This window comes from Numenius arquata, chromosome 16 (genome assembly GCF_964106895.1).
Source record: "Numenius arquata chromosome 16, bNumArq3.hap1.1, whole genome shotgun sequence".
Classification (NCBI taxonomy): Eukaryota; Metazoa; Chordata; class Aves; order Charadriiformes; family Scolopacidae; genus Numenius; species Numenius arquata.
Genome location: NC_133591.1, coordinates 13872401 through 13891364, shown reverse-complemented (window position 1 = coordinate 13891364; position 18964 = coordinate 13872401). Strand labels below are relative to the sequence as shown.

Here is an 18964-nt window from a genome sequence, read left to right as displayed (position 1 = left end):
TGCCAGTACAAGTCTGTATATGAAAAAACACTTGCTTTTGTTTTGATGAGGAAGTGAAATTAAGGCAGCCACAATATCCTTACATCAAGTCTGTTGCATGGTTGTAGCAATTGGATATGCTGGATGCTTCCTGAAGAGGGAGTTCAGTTATTTAAGCGGTGACTTGGGTTGCCATTGCCAAATACATCCAGTTGCTGCTTTGATTACTTTGCCTGTCGAGTTGTTTGCTTTTTATATTCTCTTGATTTATACCGTTTAATCCAAAAGAAGTATGTGAAACCAGACATTTAATGCATAATTTAACTATTGTGTTGTTATTATCTGCTTCTTAAAAATAATTTACCATGTAACTTGGCATATAATAATAGTTACTTGCTATGGAATTGCTGCAAGAATTGATTTGTGTAGTCAGAAGCAGAGCTTGCCCAGCCGGCCCACACCTCGCTGTGCCTCCTCTGTCACTGACACAGCCCAGAGAAGTGGGGGAGACTGGGAGGCCCCACATTAGAAGCAGTGCATGTACCTGTGCAACACGCACAAGAAGCAGCATGATTTTTGTATACCTTGTTCAGGTATGCTCAACTTGGCTTAAAAGTATTTTAAGTTAAATTATTTTTAAAAAAGAATTGGAAGTTATTATAGTGTCTCAAATTGGGCATAGAAAGGCATTTGTCATTTTTGCTAATCTTGACCTCGTCGTTCCCTGAAACGATGGGGGAAACTGTCACCGAAGTATTTCAGGCATGGGGATGAACCGAAAATCAGATTCACAACTTCACATTGTGGTAGGCTGCAGGCAATTTAATTGGTTCAGACCTGAAGATACTAAAAATAAAATAGCCACTGGCATCGCAATGCCTGAAATGCAAGAACATGTAAATAGTATTTTGAAATGGTATCGTAGTTTGTATTAAACAACTAATGGGCTTACCAACTCTAAGTACTGTTTTTTTTCTGGGCATTTACCATTTGTTTCTTAAAATATGTGGCATTTTACCAGTTGAAGTCAAAATAATTGACAATTTTCTCAAAGTAAAGGGTAACATGATACAGCTACCAGCACAGTATTTTCACAGCTGTACCACAGTATACACAAATACAGTTATTTCAAAATAAATCAAACCCAAATATTTACAGATTTATTACAATTCATATATAGAGTGGAAAAGCCCAGCTTCTGGAATCCTTGGATAAAGCAATTGTCTTTCAAAAGCAGGCAGTCGCATTTAGTAAGTAGAACACGCTACCAAAGTTGCGATGGTTCAGGGAAGAACCATAGAGTAGTAGAAGTTTTGTCATACTTAAGTTTTTATTACTACTGAGAATATCTGTTAAAAGAATCTTCTTGGGTCTCACAGTGTTAGATGCAACATAAATAGTTTGTATTGATTATATATATATTATACATATATATATTATATTATTATCTATTATATTATTATTATACATATATATATTATAATATATATATATTATATATGAGATAGTTTGTATTGTTTCTGCTCCAAAGACCTCACTGCTGAAAAGAAAAGATGTTTCCACAGCCATGTGTAGGACATTGTACTTCTCAACAGTACATTAAAAAAAAAAAAGAGTTTACAGGAATTTAATTCTGATTTTTAAAAGGATTTGATCTGAAAACAGTATTTTTGTTAGGCTTTGTTTACTTGTGAAGGAATGTTGTGCCATTTCTCCTTCCTGTTCTTGTGCAGATGGGTCTTAACCACAAATCTCACAGGCAGATCTTACTGTGGTTTTGTTTCTTGCTGGTTGAACGGGTGAATTTAAGTGTCGCTTTGCATTAATTTCTGAAACAAATAAAGCTGAACAGCAGCGTATGATTGCTGAGCTTCCACTGTTTACTAAATAGAAAAGGAGAAACAACTACATAAATCATTATAATAGAATCTTAATTCTGCTCTCTAGAGTCCTCTGTAAGAATGACACCGTCGTGCCCATTCCCATGTGACCAGCAAAAAACCCCTAATTCTAACCACAAACTGTGGAACCAAACCTGCCTGAACACAGGGTTCAGAACACCGAGATTATATAGTAAAGGCTACCTGCAAATGAAGATGTTGATCAGTTTTAAACAAATTAAAGGTGTTTGAATATGGGTGTTTGGCTTCGGACTGAGGATTAAAAAAATTAAAATTAAAACTACCCACAGCTTTTAGGGTATTGCTTGTAAAAGCCACTAGTAGTTACTCCTGGTGTACTTTGGTAAATGTTATACGTGTAATTATGTGCCCTTCCCAAATTGCAGTATAAATGAGAAATTCAACTTCAGAAAACTAAGGCTTGACTGGGGAAAATAATCCGTTCTTTTTGTGTAATTGATTTGGTTTCTTACTCAGTGATGTTTATATCGCAGAAAGCAAAATTAATTCAGAGTTTCTGGAAAGCTGGGTTTGTCAACTCTTACTGATGTATTAGAGCACTGTTCAGTTGTTGGTGCCCTCTAAGAAGTCTCCTCCATTATATTGGCGGGTTGGAGTCTTGGCTTCCTGATTTTGCAACCCCAAATATATCACCGTAATGGCAGCAGCAGTTTCCTATCAGGAATGTAATCACTGAATGTTGCAGCCGTTCACGCACAAGGGCGGTAGGGAAGCTACAGATGCCGTAATGCAAATAATTGGATACCACATACAAAGTGTCGTGGTTGTTAAATGACTAATGAATGTGTGAATCTGGTTTGCTATTAATGAACGGCTCTTTGCAGACTTTGAACCACGTTTTGTTGTTTTATGAATGCTATAGATTGTGCCTTGCCAGTACATGCTGCAGACAATGAAGGACGAACAGGTTTTCTACATTCAGCACTTGAAGTCCCTGGCGTTCTCGGTGTACTGCCAGTGCCGCAGGCCGCTGCCCACCCAGATTCACATCAAGTCGCTCACAGGCTTTGGGCCAGCTGCCAGCATTGAGATGACCCTCAAAAATCCTGAGGTTAGTACTGCTGTCAAGAAAATGAAAGCCCTGCTAATAAACCGTACCCCCTTTTCTCAAATATCAGAAAAAAGAAGAGTAGAGAAAATATTTTTAGGAGGATTTTTTCAAGGTATAGAAGACAACGACAATATAAAGGGAAAAGGTAAGGTAATGTTAAATAGAAAATAGTAAGAAAATTGTCAGAGTGCTGGCTTTCAAAACATTCTAAGCTTCCGGTTTTGAGTCATAAAGTAAAAGATTATAGGTCAGCGTGGAGGAAGAGAAAATGTGTGCTATTACTTGGGATTCTGAGACATTTTGTAGTTTCAGTCTATGGTACTCCTCCAAGAAAGTGTTTATGTCCAGCCTTTATTTATATACACATATATATGCATATATATGAAATAAGTTCCTGTGCCTAATTACAGGTATTTGATTAATTCCCTGAGGTAATGGAGAAATCCCCCTATGTCAGTGAACTTATCTTTCATCTGTTTTTTAAACTGTAAATACTGAGGCCCTATTTCTGGAATTTCAGGGATTTCAAAAGAAGAATAATCCATCCTACTTTCCATGAATGTTTTTCATTCTTTGAAAGATAGCGATGACTGTTTTATTTAGATTAAATGGACCGACCAAACACTTAAACACTTATCTTGGGATAAAGACATGCTTGTAAGGGTTTAAAAACCTAGTTTCAAAATCATCATAAACCCAAGCTATCAGCACATTTCATTACTCACATAAAACCATAAGCTCTCACTGAACATCTCTAAAAGCAGAATCACCCCAGGCGTCTCCTCTTCGTGTTCTTCCCTCGTGCTTCCCTCAGAAAGGGATCTGTGCAGTGGGATGGATTTTGCAGCAAGTTAAAACAGTCATAGTTCAAGCTCTTTAGGTGTAAGGGGAAGAGCAATAAACTTGTAAGGTCCTTGCAAGCATCTCCCTCCCTTTAGTGACTGTTCCTGCGCTGCTGCCTGGGTGGTGTCCTTCTAGAAAGTGACATAAGAAGAAATACAATATTCCCTTAATGTCTCTAACAAAACCCCATAACTTACTTTTCCTCTAAGCTGATTAACATGCTCTTTGCATTTCATACTTAATTTCCTGAAGATACAAAAGATGCCAAAAAAGGGGTAAATGTTTTCAGGAGCAGCTTGCATTTAGCATACTTAATTAATCAGATCTCTGCTTCTTCTATTTTACATGCATTTCCTACCAGTCTGCACTGCAGACTTCCAAACTTTGCCTGAAAAATTAAGAAAATACCCCAACCATTTCTAAATGATTGGGCGTGTCTGGTCAGGCCCATCGTGTTTTTCTTCAGAGAGGAGTTACAAAGCAAAGATGGGTTTGTTTCTGCTTATCATTAAGTGGTGTTGAATGGCCTTGATTTCATGTAACCTTTTACAGGTTAGTTTTCTGAGGGGTAGTTTGTTTCTTAAAGAGAAGCAGTATCGCATGTACAGCCAATCTGATGGATTAGTTCAGTTCTGATTCAAAAACCAAGGTATTTCTGAAATTAAACTGAGCTATAAGACCTCAAGAATTTCTAACATCATGCCTGATGTTCACGAAAGTACGTTATACCTAATGCCTAGATAGAAACCTGTACATGAAATTTGAGCTCTACCTGAGCAATTTCCGAGTGGTAGCTCACATCAGATCATCCTGTCCGTTGTTCTGTAGGTGGTATGTGAATGAACAGAGGTGAGCAGATGCCATCAATTTTAGCAAAAGGATCTACCGAATACCAGGTTTAAACTCCTGACCGTTTGAGAGATTTGTATCACCCTGTCCAAAGACTGTTTTCAACCCTTAGTTCAAACCCTTAGTCCCAACCCAATGAATTGTCTATAACCACCCTTTTCCCAGTATCCCTCTTGACTATGAACACCTTGAATTTATTTATTGTTTCAAACTCGCATTTTTCTGTACTCGCCACCAGTCTGGGTTTGTGTGTTTCTTGCATTAAGTAGTTTTTGATGTATCTGCTGATGATTGTGTTGACTTCATTGCAGAGGCCCAGCCCAATCCAGCTGTACTCGCCTCCTTTCATACTGGCACCCATCAAAGACAAACAGACTGAGCTGGGAGAAACATTTGGAGAGGCCAGTCAGAAATACAACGTGCTTTTTGTTGGGTACTGTTTGTCTCACGATCAGCGTTGGCTTCTGGCGTCCTGCACGGACCTTCATGGCGAATTGCTGGAAACCTGCATAGTTAACATTGATTTACCAAACAGGTAGAAACCTTTACTTTTTACACTAGATCCAGGTCTCTAGTTGTCATCCCTCACGCCTCATCACTTTCTTGCACATCCCTTCTAACTGTATTTCCTGCTGATGTGATGATAATGTTACAGTGAGAACATTTCAGTTGGTGCTAACATACTGTGTTAGACTTGTTTCACAAACGGTACCTACAAGTCTTGAGGAACAACGGGTACGTTGCTCAGCAGATTGACGCCTCTTGCGTGTCACTGGAATAATAGTTCTGAACGCAAACACTGCTTTTTCTGCTTTTTTGTTAGTAAAAGATAAGTTAGGTGTTCCACAGAACTGTAAGATCTCCTCTAGACGATAAGCAGTGAAATAATCCTATGCAATAGAAATCTGAATATTGTCCTCAATTCTCTTTTTTTTTTTCTTCCTTAACCACCAGGTCGAGGAGGAGCAAGTTGTCTGCACGTAAGATTGGTCTGCAGAAGCTGTGGGAGTGGTGCATTGGCATTGTACAGATGACATCGCTGCCTTGGAGAGTTGTCATCGGGCGGCTCGGCCGCCTTGGCCACGGGGAGTTAAAAGGTATGAAAATGTCAGTGCTGTCACTCCCTGTGGCTTTGGAATGAGGACATGGCCTCGGTGTGCAAGGCAGGATGACTTACAGCATCCATCACGAAACCAGAAAATTGAGAGTGATAATCCTGCCCTGGCACTGCGTGTTTGTACTGGTTTGCATGAACAACGTGCTTGGTTGTGCACTGGGTTTGACACTGCTCCCTCGTGTCTTGTAGGTGTTGTGTAGATACCTCCGAGTGGAGGTCATGGGTTTCCTCACGTTAGAAAAAGATCTGAACAATATTTGGCCTGTCACAGAAATAGAAATGGGATTCAATTCTGATTTCTAAACTTAAACATAAACTAAACAAACAAAACATTCTTGTAAAAAAAGTTCCCGAACAAAAAAAATAGAAATTTTTTTTCTGTGGTATATAAAACTACCTGATCTTTAGTGTTAACCAGCAATAAGGTATTCTCCACGTCCTGCAAAGAGTTCCCAAGATTTAGCGTTCCTAACAGCTTTGTGGGAGCTCTGGATAGGTTTAGGTAGAGGTGCCTTAACCCAAGAAGGGCAGGGACTGCCTGGTTCACTTCAACAGCGATTCCTCTCCTTAATTTAAATACATGCACTCAGTGTCTTTTCTTCCATTTCTAATGGCTGTGGCCACGCTCCAGGTTTTGTTTAGTAACTGACTGGAAGAAAATGGGATTCTGAGAGGGTGCTCTCAGTCTTCACCCATCTCCTGAGTTGGAACATGAAGATAAATTGGACAGGAGGATACAGATCTTTCATGAGTGTTTGTCCTTTTACATTAGTATCTGAAGGAGACCCGAGTTCCTCTGATTAGCTTATTGTGAGAGATTCTGTATTTCATGAGAGGGGAAAAAGATTTAAAAACGGTGCACAATAAATAACGATTCATTCTGAAAGCACAAATAAGTACTCTAGGGAGCAAAAAAAGCAATAATTGAATGCCTTCTCTCACACAGTACACGTAGGGAAGAAGAGCTGCTGCCTTCCCTGGTGGGGGAATTTGGCATCCATCACACACACAGGAGTTAAATGGAACGAAGGCAGGAAAACGGATTAAGAATTTAATCAGCAGCTCCCTTCCTCTGTTTGGACACAGAATGCCTTTTAAATGGCTACATGTAGTTTCTTGAATGTATATCTGCACCTCCACTGAAATTTGCTTTATTTAGTGTATTTTATTCATGACATTCCCTGATGTTGAGTGTGTGAATTCGTATCTCTTTGCTTATGTTTCAAGTATTCCAATTATGCAGCACGTTAGATGAAAACAGATGTCCTTTGTGAAAAAAAAAAAAAAAAAAAATCAGTGCATTTCAGGAAAAGATTTGGATGTAAATAAAAAAACATTAAAAAAATCTTTAGAAATAGAATCCTTATATGTTGCCCTGTTTCACATCAGATAAGTACCTCCTCTGCCTTACAGAATGAAGGCTCATTCTTAAAGAAGCGCATCCTCTTTGGTGATTTGTCAGAGTAACGCAGTTATTAGCTATGGGGAAAGCCAACAAAGTACCACAGAACTAATACAGCCCTGCAGGAGCTGCCTGAATCCCCAGCTGGCAGAGCCAGTGCCTTGTTCACCTGGGGAGGCAGTTCCGGAGTGGGACAGCGTTGAAGGCCAAGCGTTAGTCATATTTTGCTATTTTTGAGCAAGTGCTGGCTATTTCAGAACTCCATTGTGTTCTATCATGACGTTTGTTGCTTTCAGACTGGAGTATCCTCCTTGGGGAGTGCTCCCTGCAGACAATCAGCAAACAGCTGAAGGAGGTGTGCCGCATGTGCGGCATCTCGTCGGCGGACTCGCCTTCCATCCTCAGTGCCTGCTTAGTTGCCATGGAGCCACAGGGGTCATTTGTTGTGATGCCAGGTAAATTTTACCCAACTATTTAAACGCCAATGAAACTTTTCTTCTTTTATCATACTTAGCACATAAGCATGTTCATTTTGGGAGACTTTTGAGTCCAACAAGACCTTGACTAACATGGCTAAATGTGGTAGCAAATAGGTTGAGCCAGAAAAATTCCCAAAAATGCCATGAAGAGATGCTGTGTTGGGAGTGTAGTCTCCTGAGGGGAAGAGCACTGTGTGCCACTGCCACACTTACGGCCTTTTCCATGGGAGGTGACAAGAACTGGTCTCAGTTCTCATCAGCTGGAATGGGGTGTCGTAGAGGAAGAGTGCAGCCTCTGTGAGAGTCTGCAGTGTGAAGGAGCAGGAGTCTCTGTAAACAGGAGTAAGGATAAACCTACTTGCCTTTTCACACGCCTAAGTGATTTAGAAAGATCTATTATGAGCAGCGGTTCATGGAGTTACGTCAAAATTTCATTTTATTTCAATTTTCCCTTTACTTATTTGTTGTCTTACGTAAGCACGTACTTTGTAATGTAGGTGGTGACATATCCTTACAAACTACTCCGGCTTTTTAAGCTTAGAAATAAAAGATTATGACATGGAGCACAATTAAATGGGCTGGAAAATTACTCATCAAGTTGAATAATTTGCAAAGCTGAGATTTTTATTTTTTTTTTTAACATGAGAAAATAGATGGCAAGTTCTGCTTTTTTCATGTCAACCGAAGTGGGGTATATTTCATAATTCTACAGATGTGTATGTTGAAAATAAATTCAACTCGCTCGTTTAACAAGTAAATCCTTGATGAAAAGGCAGCAGAATGAAAGGGAAGGTGGGGCATTGTATGGGAATTCAGAGATGAACATTATCTATACAAACTGATCTTTATTTCAAGCTGTTCTAGTAATTTATTCTCTTTAAGATAAGAACCTTCAGACATGTGTATTAGCTTGCAAACCCAGATTAGATGCTCAGAAATGGAACTGAACACAGAAAGTATATTTCGAAGGTGATGCAAGTTAACGTCTCTGCTGTTTCTTCTGTTCTGGAAGATGCTGTCACTATGGGATCGGTGTTTGGCCGGAGCACTGCGCTGAATCTGCAGTCGTCCCAGCTGAACACCCCCCAGGATGCCTCCTGTACACACATCCTGGTTTTCCCAACCTCCGCTACTATCCAGGTAGCCCCGGCCAATTACCCCAACGAGGATGGATTCAGCCCCACTAATGGTGAGTAGCGTGAGGTGAAATCCTTGAGGACGCTCAGCTGCCTGCTCAGCCCAGCAGCAGAGCTCTACCTGTCATGAATAAGGGACTCGAACGGCCAGTGTTCTCCCACAGACCACCCGAATTTAATGTAAAGAGAACACCACTGTACCTTGTAGTTCCAGGATAATACAGTATGGCTTTTCTGAAGTCTGTTTCCAGATAACTGTACTGATTTATTCCAAAAGTGACAGGGATCAATCAATACGTGAAAGGGCACAGACTATAAAATGCTTTTTATTGTTGTTGTGACTTGATGAGGCCAACTTGTTTGTTACAGGAGTGGGTGGCTCACGCGCTGCTCGTGCAGAGCTGGTGAGGAAGGAGGTACTTTAGAATTTTAATCTCCCTCTAAAGTAGGCAAAATAGACCAACCTGAGAATTCTTAACGTTAGCAGCGTGCTCTTTCAAGCACATTTAACCCAATAGTTTGTGTGAGCAAGACTCTGGTTAATACTTCATATAAAATAAGTATTTTCCTGTCTGTTTTGCTATAAATCCTTAGAAATGATTGTAAAATACTTTAAGCCGAGAGTAACTACAAACATTTACGACGGAAGTATTTTATGAAGAGGGAAGTTAGAGTAGAGAGAGGAAGAAAGGCCCAGTATTTTTAATGAAAGACTCTGCTTAGATCTGTTCCTCCTGGAATTCCAGTGGCCTCCCCGAAGGGAAGTTACCCCTCTGAATACCTGTCCTTCCCGGGCCCCGGAATCCTGACGGAACGCTGGGCTGACAAATATTTAACCTGCGTTAACCTGCCCTTTAGTGCTTCAGATGCTAATTAGAATCAGGTACAAGAACTGGCGTTTTCCAAAATGGTGTTAAATTTAATTTTCTTAACTCCGTTCTACTTAATGATTAAACTGCTTCCTATGCTATTAGCCATCTCGTTTCTGCTCTGGAGGCTAAGCAGAGCATGACATTAGTTCTGGTTTCTTTACTGAGGTTGTAGGACAGAAGTTAATAAACTTCAGTTAATTCATGGCTCTTGCAACCCAGTGGTTCTCTTCAGAAGATGAAGGAAAACAACCCCCTGCCTATTTCAGCACTAGGACCGCAGGTGACGTTAGTTCACGACACACGCATCCTTTTCCATTTTCACGCAGAGTAAATTCTTTTTCAAGAGAAATTATTTATTATAATACATAGAAATGCATGACTCTTACTTAGGGCTCCATGCGCTTTAGTATAAATTTGGCTGCAATTCTCATTAATCTGGTTAATTCAGACAGCTCCCACTGTCCCTTTCTGTGCCCTAAAATGTACTTTAAATGTCATTATACCGTTTAAACGTCTTTGCCTACTGAGAAATCTGGATAAGGAAAAAAACCCTAAACCCTATAAACCCTATCGTGATGCTTGTAATTTTTTGCTCTATATTTATAATGTCTTCATGTAAATGACTCGTGGTACCACCACCTGTGCTGCCAGTGACTGAGTAATGGAACGTACTCCTCGTAGAATGCAAACACATTGTCACTGTAGCTTTACACCCTTCCCACATATTAACATAAACCACATTCAAGTAGCAACTTAGGATAATGCAACTGTGTTTAATGTCTCAGATTAAAGTAAAATATTACAAGCTGCGTGGTAGGAAATCCTGGTGCAGCATTTGAAATAATCCCGACCATCCCTGGGCTGGGAGCGCGTCCCAGGCCTTGTGGCCACTATGGTCCTATGAGCGATGGCCCCACAGCTGGGGGCCGCTCGGGGGGGGCTCAGCAAACCTGCCCAAGCCCTGGTGTGTGGCGCTGGGGGCCTGAGGAGCAGCCCCTGCTGAGAGGAACGTACCTGGGTTTATTTAATGTGCTTCAAGGGTTTTGTTAATGGATTTCTGTGACCAGCTGCAGGAAGGTGTCGGTTTTTCTGTTCCAAAGTTCAATTTGGATTTTTTATTAAGCAGCTACGACTGGATTTTTGTTCACTCCGTGACCATTGTTAAAATGCATGATTTTAATGGACGTCTGCCAACTCTTCCTCTCAATTCTGTGAGGCTGCAGTCAAAGGCACTAAGAAGGATTAAACAGTGAAGTGTTTATCTCTGCTCTCATCTGTCTCAAAAGGAATGATAATAAATTATAGCGAATGGTAATAAATTACAAAAATTTCTTGACGAAAAGGAGTATAGCACATTGGAAATTATTTTTCTTTCTTTTCCTTTTCAGATGACATGTTTGACCTCCCATTCCCAGATGACATGGACAATGACATTAGAATTTTAATAACAGGGAATCTTCACTCTTCACCAAATTCCTCGCCAGTTCCTTCCCCTGGATCACCATCTGGCATAGGAGTGGGGTCTCACTTCCAGCACAGTAGGGTAAGGCTGGAGCACTCTAGCGCATACGCTACTTAAAATAAAACCCCAAAAATACCCAAATCCTCCAACAAAATCTTTCTTTCTGTAGATTCTCAAATATAATTAGGTCAACAGCAAGCAGAAATTAACATTAAAATTGAAGGTGCTGGTTAAATACTGTTGTAGAAGATGTCTCTGTTGTGACTATTTACATCTCTAAAGTTAATTGTTAGTGCCCAAGATAATTGAGAGGAAGAGAGGAGGAGGAGAGAGAAGCTTTATTTTCATGTGGCAGAGCCATATCTAATGACCCTGTATAAATTTAATCTGTACTCATCCCTTTTTTCCTGGAAAATCATAAGGAATGTCCTGGCACAAAGTGACAAGTTCTAGAGAGAAAGGAAGCTGTGACAGCTCTGTTCACATCCATCTCTAGGGGAGGCAAGAGGGAGATAATTCTCCTAATAATAAACCCGTACCCCTAGAAACTCTGCAGGTGCTGGATGTTTATGCAAATGTTGTTTTCTTAGTAAAAATTAGCCCAGGGCACATAGCGTTTGTAAGGTATTTGTGTTTGAAGTGGCTTTTATAAAGTTGGTTCCAACACCAGTGATTACTTAAAATGCAAGTTATTTCTGGTAATTCGAGGTAGCATGTTACTTCTTTCCTAAATAATACAGTATTTTATTAAAGAAACAGGCTAACTTTTATACAAGACAGATAACCCCATGCGTTTAAAGGTTCTGATTTTAGTGATCTGTAATCATGTAAGTAACTGGATCGGGATCGGTGGCCATCACTGGTGGCTTTAAACACTCTCAGGGGAAACTCGAACTCCGGTAGGAAAGGCAGGAGGTACAGGTACAGCTGAGAGATTTGCCTGGGAATGATTTTACTCGTTCAGCCCCTGGAACAAAGCACTGCAGTTTCTAAATGTAAATAAGATCTTCAGAAAAGAATTCTAACTCCCTGAAAAGGACTAACGGAATGGTGGTAGTTTCACCACCCGAAAGGAAAAAGTCCTGCCTGTATTTTTCTTGCAACCTTTGCCAAAATGCTTCAATGGTCAGCCTAGTACAGCCCGTGAGCCAGAAATTACTTCTGCATCACCCCCAAAAATGCTAATACTGTATTTTGTGATCTCAGAACACAACCACCTTACCTTATGTTAATGCTCCAACCCACTTGTCAAAGGCTAAATAATTGCACATCACTGTCACTAGGTTATTTCAAACCGGTATATGGGCAAATTTCAAGTTTTAAATTCTGTTACTAAACCCTCCAGCCATAAATCACAACTCATCACAACTTCTCTCTCTCATTTAGTTCACTCAACACTGTATTCTGTACCAACCCTGTATTCTGTACCGCTGTTCTGTACCGCTTTTAGAAATGCATTTACAAAACTAATTCTCAATGGAACTCCATGCAGGTGGCTTAAGAACAGCACTGAAAGGTTAATGACCAAAGAGCCTGGAGACCTGGACAAGCCATTTCTAGATGAACCTGTCACAGTAATTCAGTTTAACCATTAACAAGGGCCTAGTAATTGATGTGTAATTTTTGGTTTTAAAAAAGCAACAGCGTGTGATCATTACCTTGTGGGTCGGGGAAGGTCAAGCCTTCGCCCATGTAACCCGTAATTGATTGCTGCAGTTCAGCAGAGCCCTGATTGCTCGGCCGCCGGGTCCAGGGTTTGCTCTTGGGCTTTGGGAGCGCCCTCAGCCAGGGCAGCTGCTGCCTTCTCCGGGCTTTATGGAGTGGTTAACTTGCTCTGATTCCTGAGCAAGATACTACTCTTGGAAAAGACCTGCTTGAAGGACTAACACTGGAGGCTTTGTGATTAAGCCGGTTTCTGTGCAGTGGAATATTTTTCATTTCTTTGGAACTTACCACCTTACAAGATGTTTATGGATTAAATGAGCTGCTATCCCAGTTCTTCTGGGATAAGTTACAAACTAAACTACTTCGCAGGCATCTCTTGATGAAATAAAGTAAGCAAATGAAATAAAGTAAAGCAAAATAATAAAGGGTGTTTCCAAAAAAAACCCCAAATGCATTCAAAATAGGAATGTGCTCTAGAATGGAACGGCAGGCACCCTTTCTGCTTCCTGAGGAGACCCTCGTAGGTTTGGTAACGTGGTGCGTGCTAGGTAAGGGGATGTGTATGTCTGTACACACACAGGCTGAGGTAAATATGCTCACACCAAGTGTTCCTGTCCAACAGCCTCACGTGTGGAAGGTTCAGCGAGGTTCTACTCCACGGAAATGAAATCACAAACATAGATGCTGACAGGCAGCGACTGCAACTCTGAAATTAGTTTTACAGACCGTTTCTCATTGTGTAACTCTCCTCCCCAAATAACTCTTTGCTCCATGTATAAGAATATGAGTAACTAATGTGACAAAAATAGAGTATATAAAGAAATGCATAAGTGATATAAATTGCAAAGCAAGACAGCTGTTCCCTTTTCCCCCCGCTTCCCCCGCTGGGCAGTACAAACACAAACAAAGCGTAGTATCTTCTCTCCGAGCGTCCAGAGCAGGGAACAGCAAGTGTAGCATTTATTTTCTAAGCTATCACTGAACTAACTGAAGAAGCGAAGTCAGCCAAACTTACAAAGACACAGCTACTCTCTATTCTTCCATATTTGAGTGTGTCACACAGCCTTCCACAAGCTGAAGCCAGGAAGATCTGCAGCACAAACTGCTGCTTGTGAAATGTATAGGAAAAGCCTATGAGGCTTAATAAAGTTAAATTCAATGCTGGTCTACTCCGATGCACTCGAGAAGCTGTTCAGATTGATGGCCACAGCCCAGTACCTCTGAGTTACTCCGTACCATAAAATCCCACAAGTACTGGGTTCAGTTTAGGAGGTTTACGTTGCTGTGTGGGAATCTGAAGTGATCCTAGAACATCAGCCTGGAGAACCCCAAGTACAGGGGAAAAAGGGATTAGACAACTTTGACTAAGATTTGTGAATGACTAAAGGAGAGCTCATTAAGAACAAGGCAGAACTGGATTAAATACTGAGTAATTAGTAAATGAAAGTAGTGTTATTGGAGTGGGATGTAATGACATAAAGCGACTAACCTGCCTTTCCAACTCCTCTTTCAGAGCCAAGGGGAGCGTCTCCTGTCCAGAGAAGCCCCTGAAGAGCTGAAGCAGCAACCTCTGGCTCTTGGATACTTCGTATCAACTGCCAAAGCTGAGAATCTTCCGCAGTGGTTCTGGTCATCCTGTCCCCAGGCACAAAACCAGTGTCCCCTCTTCCTGAAGGTCTGTCTCGGTACCCTTTCACAGGGGAAGGGGAAGGATTCTATTCATGTCCTGTGTTGGCTTGGACTGTTACCACAACTGTGACAGTACTGGAAACAGAAATGCAATTTTAGGTTTAAATTTACATAAAATAGCTGGCTATTAAAACTTAATTTTCTGTTCCTAAAGCTCCTCCTGAAAACGGAATAGTTTGGCAGCTTCTAAATACAGAATCCTCAAAGCTGTATCGGGTATTACGGAAGTGCCCCAGTTTTCATGTTCAGTCAGCCTGAGACAGCAGGGACATTCCTTCTGTTCTCTCTAATCACCCAGAGATTCAAAGTCAGAGAGGAGAGCAGCGCCTCCGGATGGAGCATTAATACCCATCTCTGTTGCCCTAGTTGTAGAAGTTGCACAGCACAGTCTGTAGTGTTGGAGTGGACCCGGTACCTCCCATTCCGGACTCACAAGTGCTTGTGAGCCGTGTACAGCAGAAGTGGTTCCACTGGAGACTCGTTGCTCCCTGTAAAGTGTCGTGCGGCTTCTCATTTCAATGAATCAAAACCCTGTGAGCTAGTGAGCGTGGAAAGGTGACGAGTCTGCCTTGAGTGGCACCACATAGCTATCTGAGCAAACGACGTACAGGATGGGAAAGATAGTACCAACTACTTTATCCATTTCTATCTTAATTAACAAATACTAAGCATTTTTGCAACATGTAACTAAATTCTCTCATCAGAGCCTATCAGGCAGTTACCGAGTACAGGTGTTCAGTATTTCTCACTTCTTTCCTTATGCAAAAGAAACCGTTTTAGGGCTGCTGTTAGCACTGACTCGCAGGCAGCGTGGCCAGCTTTATACTCGGTGTAGCAAAGAACTGACCCTGGTTCCTTACACTCTGCACGTCTCAGGGATAGATTTCCCTGAAGTACATGCTTTTCTTTCAACCTAGGCAATGGAGATCTCAAAATAATACGAAAAATAAACCACCATGCTCTTGGAGCTAGAGAGGAAGTTTTGTGCTAAACTTAAACTACCTTTTTTTTGTGAATGAGTAATCCAAAGACTATGTTTCGGTTCCAGCAGTAAAATCACAGTCAGCAGAGCTCCAGGCAAGTTGGTGAATTCCTTCCGTAAGCTCATACTAGATTTGTAGGAGAGAGAAGGAGCCACCACCCCCCCAGCCCAGCACAATTGCTCTCTCAGATCTGGCTGAATTAAATATTTAATTTGACTTGGAACATAGTGCTTTGGTTTGGGCAATTTTTAATAAAAGCAAGGGGCTGAATTCGTGCAGTAACTTGTAGCCCATTGGGCGAGCAGGTGCTGCCGTCTCCTTTCCGCTGCAATTAGGAAATGTGTGCGGCGTGCGAGGCACGCCGAGCGGAGTCAGCTTTCTCTGCTTTGGATTAAGTATTTTGGAGCTAAAGTATTTCATCTCTAATGTGTGTGCCGTAATTGGAGCAGTGCAAGTGAGAGGTTTTGCCTCTGCAGGCTGGGCGGCGTGTTGGGCTGCCCACTTAAAAGCCTTGCGTGGTGGCTCTGCCCACCAGCTCATCATCGACATGAAATCCCTCTCCTGCTCCTGTATAAACTGAAGCACGGTTGCTCCAGAAGCTGAGGCAGACGGAGACTGTGTCCCCGCGGAGAGCAGGACAAACCCTTCTGGCTGGACACCACCCCCAATGTGGTACTCGGCCAGGGGTCTCCTCCCGGGGGAGTTTGGAGACAGGATGGTTCGTTACTGAGACACCGGAAGAGCCGCTGCCACGTCCCAGGTGTTTCCCCCATCCCTTCTCCCCTGACCAACATTAAGAACAGAATTCAGCAATTTTTTGGAACGGTCCTTGATTCCAGTCAAAAAGAGAAGTCAGTTTATTCAAAAATGGAATTTTTGAAATTACAGAACTTGGAAATACCTGTGGCCGTGGTGGGTTCAACAAGGAACTGCCAACTTTCCCTGCTGTCCTGAGACAATTGAGAGGGTGTTTGTTCCCTGTGAATCTTCAGAAGTACTTGCTACATGAGGAGTTAATTTGTGCTTTTTCCTTTGCGCAGGCCTCATTGCATCACCATATCTCTGTAGCGCAGACAGATGAGCTTCTACCTGCCAGAAATTCTCAGCGAGTTCCTCACCCCCTTGACTCGAAAACTACATCGGATGTCTTGAGGTGATGCCTTTTACCTTCCGCATTTCCTCCCTAAGGCTGCGGGGACTGAGCCTGAAATTTCAGAGGGACCTTTTCTTTTCAACCTAGCAAAATTATTTCTTAGCTTTGTCAACAGTTTGTAACTCTGCTGTCCCCTACGTGTGTGTCTCGGAGCAGCGGGCAACCAAAGAGCAGGACTTGGAGGGGCATTATCAGTTTTCTATACTTGGTTTGCCTCCCAAAGATCGTGCTGTTTAGCTGATGGGTGAATCTGGATTGGGCCAATAATTGTTTTTACTCACAAATCAAATCGATTTCTAGACGGAAATAAAAGTTCTGTGTCGATACCGGTATCTTAGGAATTGGGATATAAAGGAGACGTTGTTCCCGAGTTAACACAGGGTTGTAGATGGTATGGTTCAAGATAATTAGAGGAATGTTTTTGCCTCTTTCCCACCTGCTGGGGACTGAGAAAAGATCTGGGTGGAACCACCAGTGAACAAACATGTAACCGAGAAGAGAGTATCAGGAGGAAACATGAACAATAATCTGATCTAAGAGAATTGGTGGTGTATGTATTAATTTAGAACACCTGGATTTGCCTCCTCTTAGAGGAGCGAGGTATCGTACGGTCATACTGTCTTTGTTGTCAGTTAAAGGAAGATGCAACGCACAGGGAAAGGCTGAGATACAACAGACAAAAGTTACAACAGGAGAAATTCTAATCCAGCATCACCCAGAGTGTGACCAAATACAGGCAGAGGTTGCCCAGAGAGGCTGTGGAACCTCTGTCCTTGGAGGTGTTCAAGACTCAAGGCTTTGAATACAGTGGCGTTGGAACCTCTGTGATTCCATCAGCTCTGCCAGGCAGTGGGGAGGGCCTGCGTTCAGATGGCTTGGGCCAAGTTCAGACAGATTAAAAATTCGTGCTTCTCCTGCCCCACTTTTCGGTGAGTTTCCTACTTTGCCAACACCCGCAGCACCGACACAGCCGGGCAGTCCTCCTGACATCGTGTCTCCAGGAGAAACCAGAGATAAGGTTAAGTAAATGGTCAAGAAGGAAAGGAGTAAAGAATTGCGGTGTCATTTCTCTGTGTTTCCCTCCGCAGGTTCGTTCTGGAGCAGTACAATGCACTGTCCTGGCTCACGTGTAACCCTGCCACTCAGGATCGCAGCTCCTGCCTTCCTGTCCACTTCGTGGTGCTCACTCAGTTGTACAACGCCATCATGAATATACTTTAATAGATAGAAAAAGCACTTGTTCTTCTGGCTTATTCTCCCCTCAACCTGAGAAACGTGCCACAGTCTGCAAAGATCACAATTATCGCTTCTCTTCAGACCAGTCCTGTGCTGTGCTTCTGTTCCTCCGAAAGCACATGTGAATCCTGCAGTGTTCAAACCTAAACTACCCATGAACATCTCTGGCAGCTTCAGTCCAAAATCTGGGAACATCCAAGACCAGTGAACACAGAGTAACCTCAAGCCAGTGTTAGTTTGGTGGCCCAGTAACTCCTGGTCAGTGTGATTATTTTTTTTAATATTTTATTTTTTTAAGGAAGACTACGGTATCTTTTTGCATTAGGAACTCTGACAAACACCCACGAGCAGTTTCAGCCCTGCGAGTAAAAACACCTTGTAGTGACCAGTTTGGGTTGTCCAAAACTTACTTTGTTGTTTGATCATCATCAGCTGGGACTTCACAGGAGAAAAACCAACAAACCGACCGCACAGTTGTAGTCTCGTATAAATACTGGAGTTTTCTGTCTACCTGGAGTTCCTGTCAGAGTGGATTGGGATGAATGCATGCATTTGTTACCTGTCCATGTAGTCATGAATGGTCTGGAGATACTTTATTTATTTTTAGGTTTGGGGAGGGGAGGGATTAAATTATAAAGGACCGGGAACAGTAGAATATCTTAAAAATCCAGCTCCGTTCCACTGTAGGGTTATTTATCTACGTACCTCTCGCTCTTCTGACCTAGAAATCAAAAGCGAAGCTAATAACAATCCGAGTCCGAGCTGGGAAGGGAAGCGCGTTCTGGTGAGGATGTACCGGGATTTCCGGAATTGGCACCTGCGTTCGGCCGGGTCCACGCCAGAAACGGCCAGTGTTCAATGAAGGAAAACACTACCTGGTGGAGGGGGGGCAGTGAGAGGTAGGGAGGAAAAATACTTTAAAGCCCGACGGAAGGGCAAATGGAAAGTGGTAAATTAATCTATTGTAGAGCTATGATTGAAATATATTTCCGGTAAATTTAGCGACGCTAGAAACCTATTTACTGAAACCCAAGTCGCCCTTTAATTCCGGGCAGACTCGTCCATGTACATATCCAAAAATATGGTTTTTGTTTACACTAAATCAGTTACAAATCTGGTGTATTTT

General features: G+C 42.0%; 1 protein-coding gene across 1 annotated transcript in view; it reads left to right on the top strand.

The window, feature by feature from the left end:
• The window catches only part of MED13L (mediator complex subunit 13L), a 194486-nt gene extending 176663 nt beyond the window's left edge, over window positions 1-17823 (top strand). The window contains exons 23-31 of the mRNA XM_074159479.1: window positions 2764-2952; window positions 4956-5179; window positions 5599-5741; window positions 7460-7618; window positions 8655-8831; window positions 11039-11193; window positions 14291-14452; window positions 16490-16602; window positions 17691-17823. Of these exons, the coding sequence (XP_074015580.1) occupies window positions 2764-2952; window positions 4956-5179; window positions 5599-5741; window positions 7460-7618; window positions 8655-8831; window positions 11039-11193; window positions 14291-14452; window positions 16490-16602; window positions 17691-17823 (1455 nt within the window). The remainder of the gene's footprint in view (window positions 1-2763; window positions 2953-4955; window positions 5180-5598; window positions 5742-7459; window positions 7619-8654; window positions 8832-11038; window positions 11194-14290; window positions 14453-16489; window positions 16603-17690) is intronic.
• The last annotated feature ends 1141 nt before the right edge of the window (window positions 17824-18964 follow it).